Source organism: Myotis brandtii, unplaced genomic scaffold (genome assembly GCF_000412655.1).
Source record: "Myotis brandtii unplaced genomic scaffold, ASM41265v1 scaffold4, whole genome shotgun sequence".
Taxonomy (NCBI): domain Eukaryota; kingdom Metazoa; phylum Chordata; class Mammalia; order Chiroptera; family Vespertilionidae; genus Myotis; species Myotis brandtii.
This window is the reverse complement of record NW_005365371.1, coordinates 3,179,071-3,188,147: the sequence shown is the minus strand read 5'-3', so window position 1 is coordinate 3,188,147 and position 9,077 is coordinate 3,179,071. Positions and strand designations below refer to the sequence as shown.

The window sequence follows — 9,077 nt, the reverse complement described above, 5'->3', positions numbered from 1 at the left end:
CTATATCTGGACTGATAGCCAGCCATATGCACTATACTGCCAAACTGGTCATTAAAAAATTGAACCGCTTTCTTACACCTTATACCAAACAGCTGTTGCCCTTAAAACCCCTCCTCAGCCCCCACCTTAGGTTCACAGTTCACCCAGATTAGGTTCTGATTGGTCGGTTTCTATGCCAGTCAGTGTCAAAAGCTCCGCCTCTTGGCAGCCAGCTTTGTGAGGGCATGAGGGTTAATTTGCATATTACCTCTTTATTATGTAGGATAGTGTAACATTAGAAGTAACTGAAATGAATAGTATGAAATTGGTTGGATTAAGTATATGGCACATTAAAAAATAATGTAGTAAAAGAATTAAATATCTGGGATGATACAATATAGTGTGAATATAGACTACAGAATAGTACGTAGAATATGAAGTGTGGTTTGCTAGAAGACTCAATCCACCTTGTAAGCACTTGGTACTACAAAATTATGATTTACTTCATGTGATAGTCTTTGGAATTGCTTAAAAATAGTTGAAACTAAGGATGTTAACTTTTTAAATGTACATATACAAATAAAGAAAAGACTAGGAAGACATAGAATGTTAGTAGTGGTTATCTCCAGGTGGTGGAATAATGGGTAACTTATTTTCTTATTTGTACTTTATATGTTTCTAAGTTTTCTGCAGTGAGCATGTTTATTTTTTCATAATTAGAAAAAAATAAGTAAGATACATAATGGAAAAGCAAAGTCAGTACTGTCACAAGTCACAGAGATTAAAGTATTCCATTGGAACTCACTGGGGACTTTAGCAAAAACAGTTTGAATACAGTAGGACTGAAAATGAAGAAGCCAGATTGCAAGGTAGTAAGTAAATGGGAGGTAAAGATAGTGATTCCACTTTAGGTTAGTGCTGTCAACAGAAATAAAATGTGAGCCACATAAAAATTACTAATGAATCACTGTACATTCTTTTGTTGCATCTCATTTTAGACTAGTCATTTTTCAAATCTTCAATACCCACATGTAGTTAGTGGCTAAAATATTATACAGGGAAAGTTGAGGCTATCTTGTTAAGAAAGCAAAGCCAGAGAGAAAAAGAGAGATAGAAAGGAATAGTCTATTTCTGCAACAGAACCCTTTCCAGTGCGACTTATTGCCTCTTTAAAAATGAGATATTTTATGTAATTCAAAAGAAACATATATAAATAATAATACTGTAGAATATCTTGTGACCTTTGTGCCCCTCAGTTGCATTCTTTGATTGGTATTTTTTCTTCTTTTCCCCCTCCCACAGGTTTTGGTAAGAATAATCTGAGCCGTAGAGGAAGAATGATGCCTGGGAAGAGACGTCCTTATGGAGTTATCACTGGCCTTGCAGCTAGGAAAACAACTGGAATTCGAAAAGGAATTAGTCCTATGAATCGACCGCCTCTAAGTGACAAGGTAGGAAGATGATGGCTTAATGCTGAATCTGATACCCTTTTTCTTTATTTGTACTAATATTTTGTGAATGACCTTGAGAGAGTATTTTTGATTTTTAAATAGTACTTTGGGCTTATATAAATAATGAAATGAGATAAAAATCATTATTACTCACGAATAATACCTAAATTCCACATTCTCAAATAAGATAAAAAATTTTTTACAGGTTCCCGACTTTCCATGTGTGTGTGATTTTTAACAGATTATTAAGGTATAATTTTATACTGTAAAATTAATTTGTTTTAAGGATACAATTCAATGGATTTTCAATAATTTATACTTATAAAATCATCACAACAGTTTAATTTTAGAACATTTCTATCAATCTAAAAAGAAGTCTCATGTCCATTCACAGTCATATCTCATTATCTGCCAGAGGCAACCACTAATCTACTTTCTGTGTGATTATCTAGAAATTTGTCTTTTCTACACAGTTAATATAAATACAATAATATGTATTTTGGCATTTAGCCATAATGTTTTGAGGTTCATCATGTTGTAGCATGTATCAGTACTTCATTCCTTTTTATCTGTAAAATAAAAGCCCAGCGACTAGAACTATTGGTCAGCCAGTCACTATGATACGCACTGACCACCAGGGGCCATATGCTCAATGCAGGAGGGGGGAGGGGGGGTGCAGTGATTCCTGGAGGTGCACGCTATGGCCCAGGGATCCCAGGAACCGCAAGCCCAGAGCTTGCTTTCCAATAAAAAATATAAACTGGAAAAAAAAGCAGTCTGATGCCGCCACCCTAGGAAGAATGGCTCCAGGAGGGAAAGGCCTTCCCTGACCCCGCCCGGCCCAGCTGGCACGCCGTGGGCTCGCGGGGACTCACTGGTGACGTGCAGGAAGCGCAGCCCCTCTGACTCCAAAGCCTGTTGCACTGACAGCTGCTCCCTGTCCAGTTCCCATGGCGGACACAGTGCTACTGGGCTGCCTCAGCTCCGACTTCCAGCTTCTGGCTTCTTGCCCGCCCCTTCATATACTAGTGGGCTTGGGGATGTGGCTTCAGCTTCCCCAGCCAATAGTGCCGCAGCACAGCCAGAGAGTGGCAGGACACAGCCACCAGGGCTGGCTGGGCATTGATTTGGCCACTGACTGATATTCATGTACAGTTACACTGTGTGTTTACATTTGTAGGGAAGCAGGGCAACCCACTCCTGCCAACCGCCTCACCTTCTAGGCTAAGAAAGGCCTGCTTATCTCCATGTTTCTCCTCCCGTCTGTAATCAAAACCTCTTGGGGATGAATGATCCAAGCGATGGCCCCAACACACGCTCAGTGTCACTGTCAGAGACATTTCCAGTCATTACAGCCCATTCCTCAGCCCAAAGTACCCTGTTCCACGCACTGCCACTCCTTATCTGTCACCCCCTGAGGACCACCTTATGTTATCCTGTTTGAAATGAGAGCAAGATCTCAAATGCCCCCCTGTCAATGGCTCCCTTGCCCTACCTTTGTTCCTCTAAATCCCTTGCATTTTAAAAATATACATTTGATTGATTTCAGAGAGGGAAATAGAGATAGAAACATCAATGATGATACAGAATCATTGATTGGCTGCCTCCTGCACGTTCCAAACTGGGGATCAAAACCTCCCCAGGCCCCTCCCCCTGTCCCTCCCCTGGCCAGCAGGCCCCTGGTGGCAGCATGGCACTGAGGGAAGGAGGGGGGGTGGGAAGGTAGGGAACCATGGGGTGGTGGGGCGCCGAGGGCAGCATTGGCATCTGGCATCTGATTCTTCCCCGCCCAGCCTGGCGACAGTCACCTCCTCTCCCAGCCCCGCCAGGGCCTTTGGGCCTTGATCGGCCTGGCCCTGATCAGCCCTGATCTCCCACCAGACCTAGGGACCCCACCAGTGCATGAATTTCGTTCCTTTTTATCTATAAACTAGTGGCCCAGTACACGAAAATTCATACTTTGGGGGGGGGGGTTCCCTCAGCCCAGCCTGCCCCCTCTCACAGTCCAGGAGCCCTCAGGGGATGTCTTACTGACAGCTTAGGCCCGCTCCACAGTCTGGCCTCCCTCTGCGGGAGGTGACGGGGCCGATCAGGGGAAGGCGCAGCCCCCATCACCCTGCTGCTGCTGCTGCCACTGCTGGCCGCCACAGCTGCCAGCCCTCCTTGGCCTTCGCAGCCACTGCAGCTTTGTCCAGAAGGACGTCTGGAGGACGCCCGGTCTATCTGGTCTAATTAGCATATTACCCTTTTATTAATATAGATTGTTAATATAGATTTAAAAAGCCTAAGCGACTGGCCAGTAGCTATGACACACACTGACCACCAGAGGGCAGGCGTTCAACGCAGGAGCTGCCAAGCTATGATCACTTGGCAGCAGTGGTTCTTGGGTGATGCACTTGGAACCAGAGAATAGGGAGCCCAATTCCAGGGTGCATCACCTGGGAACTGCCCTCTCGCAATCTGGGACCCCTTGGGGGGTGTTGGAGAGCTGGGTTCAGCCTTATCCCTGCAGACCAGGCCGAGGGACCCCATCAGTGCACCAATCCATGCACCAGACCTCTAATTATTGAATAATAGTTTATTATATGGGTATACTATATTTTGTTTATCCATTCACCAGTTGGACATTTTGGTTGTTTTCACTTTTTTTTTTTTTTTTGGTTATTTTCACTTTTTTGGTATTGTAAATAACAGAGCTGTGAAGATTCACCTGTAAGTTCATATGGACATAGGTTTTCATTTCTCTTGGGGTAGATAACTGTCCCCTTGTTGATATTTTTAATTAGAGTTACAATGATTTACCTACCATGAATTAACTACTTTCTAAAAACTTTAGCCCAGCTTGAATTGGCTAAAGCATTTCTTAAAATAGTTTCACAAATGGTTTTTCTCCTATTATATTTCATAGATCTAAGCCACTAAGGAATTTAATGTTCTGTGCTTCTATTTTTAGTCTTTTTGGTTTCTGATTATGAAAATAATACATACATGTAAGAAAATTCAGAACATTTCCTCTGGCTGGCTTGCTCAGTGGTTAGAGTATGGGCCCATGGACCGAAGGGTCCCGGGTTTGATTCCTGGCCAAGGGCATGTGTACCTCAGGTTTGATTGGAGGCAACCAACCTATGTGTCTCTCTCACAACGATGTTTTTCTCTCTCCCTATCCTCTCCCTTCTTCCCTCTCTTCCACTCTTTCTAAAAAATCAATGGAAAAAATATCCTCAGGTGAGGATTTAAAGAAAAAAAAGAATAAGAAAGAAAATTCAGAACATTTATTCCTTAAATTATCTTAAGTGTGCATATTCTGGTTAAGAACCATAACTGTCTTAGATCTCTTATTTAACTTTTTAATTCTGTTGCCACCAACAGATGTTTTCTTCCCTAAACCTTTATCAAAGATCTTACTGTTTCTTAGAAGTTAGAAAACATTAGTGAGATATGGATACTAGGAGAAAGTTTGAGTTAACTGCTAATTAATTATGTCTTCTAATAAAATTTGAAATTCTAACATGTAGTCTTTTGAGTTGTTTGATAATAGTGAAAATTGTGTTATAGAATGCTAGAAATGTACTGAATGATAAGTTTATTAAAATTTTTAAAAATTTTTTAATTGATTTTAAAGAGAGAGGAAGGGAGGATAGAGAGAAACATCGATGAGAAAGACACATCTATCAGCTGCCTCCTGCATGCCCCCCATTGAGGATTGGCATGCAGTTGGGGCATGTGCCTTGAGGGGGAATCAGCCGGCGACCTCTTAGTTCATGGGTTGATGCTCAACCACTGAGCCACACCAGCTGGGCCATTTATTCAAAGTTTGAATGATTTGGGCAAAGACATGGTTTGAAATTTTGCTGTTTTTTTTTTTTTTAAAAAAACCCTATCCTCAGCCTGAATAAGATTACTAGTCTGATTAGGATATAATATAGTAATTGTGAAGCAAATTATTTTTCAGCAATTTAGAAAATATCTATTTACATGTAAATAACTCATGCCATCCTTTTCTGTTCATTAAATAAGGCACTTAAATAACTTAATTGGCCTGGAATTGCTATATTTTCAAAATCAAAATTTTATACTTCAATAAAAATTTCTGGTCACAATTAGACTTAATTTTATCTCTTCCTTATCATAGTTTAAAAATTAATGTTTTATTTCAATAAAAATGTACTTTCTTCTTAGTTATGAATTGAATAACTAAGTGGGAAAGATAACAAACTCATTTACAGTGCTACTAAATATTACTACTAAATAGTAGTAATGTAAATAGAGCAAATGGCTGTGCTGAGAGGGGAAGGGTTGTGTCTAAGAATGAATTTCCTTTTTGGTTTGAAAATCAACTTAAAATATCTATCAAGAAGTAAAAATTGGCCCAGTCTGGATTCTTCTGTTGGGATATAGAACTTTGTCAGTATCAATTCTATAATTTTTTTCTTTAGATTCAGAACTTCATAAAGCTGGAAGTATGTTGTTTTGTAGAACTTTTAACTTGACTCATAATACTAAATCATTTAGTACTTCATGAAGTTAAAAAAAATTGTTGTTGCACATTGTATGTGCTTGTTATCTGTGACATTGAATATTCTTGATTTCTTTTTTTCTCTGTAGCCATTTCTACTTAGGCTTCTTTGCTATTACAGCCTCCTTTTTTTTTTTTTCTTTTTCGCATGTTTGTTTTGGAACTTGCCCCTCTCATCCCTTTATTTGATATCCAAAACCATGTTTATATAAATGATTCCCTAATTTACATCTCTGGCTCTCATTCTTCTCTTGATCTCCAGATCCATGTTCCCCCATCACCTGTACATCCCCCAGCACTTCAAACTGAACAGATCCAAAATAGATAAAAGTTACTTTTCTGTCCAAATTCTTTTTGTTGCAAGTATTTTGAGTATAATGTGGTTGTCTTTTCAGTCACTTAGACTGGAAATATTCAAGTTGTTGCAGCTTCTCTGTTTCTGTAACCTGCACATCAAAGCAGTGGTCAGTCCTTGTCCATTCTGCCTCAGAAATGTTTATTGTAATAGGGTATAGAGTAAAAAGCAATCTGACTAACATAGTTTCTTGCCTTCTGAAAGAATATAGAGAGATATTTTCCAGCGTTAAAAAGGAAGGCAAACCTTCTGAGACAAAATGAAGTGCAGAGAAAACCAGTTGCAGTTCTTAAGAGACCTAACCAGCTAAATAGAAAGTAAGTACTCAAATATAAGATAATAATGTTATCCTGCATAAATAAAGATATACTTCTTGCCTAAGTGTTCGAAGGAATGAATTTTCAGTGGTTCTTACAGTTATCTGGTCATTTTCAAGACAGCAATTTGGAGTGTTTATCTGATCATCCAACATGGAAGCAAATAACTTTTCTTATTTCTTAGACGCAGTTATTGATGAATTTAACTAATTGTAAACTTTTTTAAAAAACAGCATTCTGCTTCTCTACTGTTTTTAACATATAGAATAATATTGCAAAAGGTGAATTGTTTTGGTAAACAGTTATTCAAAATTGGGAATTCTAAAAGCTGAATATGTTATTCAGTCTCAAAGGCTCTTAAAAGAATAGTCTATGTTATTTATGGGAAAAGTAAACTAGAAAGAATTCTGTATGGATGCTTCTTAAGGTGAAATTATTTTTATATGAAATTGAAAGACAACTTAAAAATGATGACCTATTGTTATGGCATTCTGGTCTCTATAATGATAAAGTGTACACAAAGGAAGTTGACAAGCTGTGATGTTTCCTTATTTCAGTTTCAAATACTATTTATTCATCTTTTATAGAAGATAATTCAAAATAAAAGAACCCTGAAATGAAGTCTTTGTATAAATGGAATGGCTGGAATTGCACTTTTACTTAAATATTGTTTTCTTTTGAGAATCATTTGGTAGTACCTATTGGAAAAGGGGAACTTATCAGATAATAATTTATCCATTACATGAGTCATTATGAGCCCATATTAATTGGGCTAGATAGGGAAATTTGCATTTGAGCCTCTATAAAATTGGAGGTAAGATTAGGCAACATTTCAGCATTTATTTATAAAAATAAATAAGTAGAGCTCTGGCCACTGTGGCACAGTTGAGTGGGGATCGTCCTGTGCACCAAAAGGTTTGATTTCTGGTCAGGGCACATGCCTGGGTGGTAGGCTTGATCCCCAGTAGAGGGTGTATAAGAGGCAGCCGATCGATGTTTCTCTATCCTTCTGCCTTCTTCTCTTTAAAAATTATTTTTTTAAAACATTTTTATTGATTCAGAGAGGAAGGGAGAGGGAGAGAAAGATAGAAACAACAATGATGAGAGAGATCACTGATTGGCTGCCTCCTGCACACCCCCCACTGGGATCAAGCTCACAATCCAGGCATGTGCCCTTGACTGGAATTGAACCTGGGACCCTTCAGTTTGCAGGCCAGCGCTGTATCCACTGAACCACACCAACTAAAGCTAAAAATCAATTTTTAACAATCTTTTCAAAAAGATAAATATAACCATTTGTTTTCTCATATTTTACCAACTTTCTGTAGAAACTACAAAGAGAGTACATTGTTCTGTGTGGGAAAGAACAAGCAGTGAAAGATAGAAGTTTCTCTGTGATTTATGTTAATACTAGGGGCCCGGTGCACGAAGATTCGTGCACTGGGGGTGGGTCCCTCAGCCCAACCTGCTCCCTCTCCAATCTGGGAGCCCTCAGGGGGGCCCTCTCCAATCCGGGAGTTTCTGTCTGTCTGTGCAGTCATATGAGCGAATTGTCTGAGACCCCCAACCCAGTTTGGTTTGTTGCTCACAGAATAATAGAGGCTTTTTTTTTCTTTGCTTCATTGGTGGAGATTTCCTGGAAGTTTTAGGATATCTTCCCTTTAATTTTTCCTCGACACTTCTGATTTTACTTAGGTCTCTCACCTTTGCTTTCCCTCCATCCCCCACCGCAACAGTAACTTGCTCCAGGCTCACTTTGCTCTAGTGTCTAGGACAGTGGTCAGCAAACTGTGGCTTGCGAGCCACATGCGGCTCTTTTGCTCTTCCACAAAATACCGACTTCTGCACATGGGCCATGAAGTTTCAATCGCACTGTACATGTGTGCCCATACATGATATTTTGTGAAAGAGCCACACTCAAGGGGCCAAAGAGCCGCATGTGGCTCACGAGCCGCAGTTTGCCGACCACTGGTTTAGGAGATCCGTCTGCCACCAGAACTATGATTCCCAGCATTCCTGGTGCTCCCCGCGCTCTGGGCTTCTGCTTCAGGTCCTGGGGCTGCCACCAGAACTACTATTCCCAGAATTCCTGGTGCTCCCCACGCTCTTGGTTTTCCCTTCCTGCTCTGTCTCTGTCCCACAGCCTCCCATTCTGCCAAGTCCTCCTCCAAGACGCCAGCTCTCCCTCTCTGCTCTCTTCTGGCGGCTTGGGGAGCCAAGTTCCCCAAGCCACTTCACTCTCTGCTGGCTCTCTCGCTCTGCTCTCCACCTGGCGCCTGTGTAGGCAAATTAACCCGTCATCTTTGTCAGGTTAATTTACATACTGGTTCCTGATTGGCTGGTGAGCATAGCAGAGGGATGGTCAGTTTACACGTTTCTCTTTTATTATGTTAACTAGAGGCCTGGTGCACAAAAATTTGTGCACTGGGGGGGGGGGGGGGGGGGGGGGCGCAGCCCCG

The 9,077-nt window shown here is 40.6% G+C and overlaps 1 protein-coding gene across 1 annotated transcript in view; it reads left to right on the top strand.

The window, feature by feature from the left end:
• FYTTD1 (forty-two-three domain containing 1) overlaps positions 1 to 9,077 on the top strand; it is a 43,757-nt gene that overhangs the window by 24,428 nt on the left and 10,252 nt on the right. Inside the window, exons 3-4 of the mRNA XM_005873144.2 lie at positions 1,282 to 1,430; positions 6,506 to 6,618. Coding sequence (XP_005873206.1) covers positions 1,282 to 1,430; positions 6,506 to 6,618 — 262 coding nt within the window. The remainder of the gene's footprint in view (positions 1 to 1,281; positions 1,431 to 6,505; positions 6,619 to 9,077) is intronic.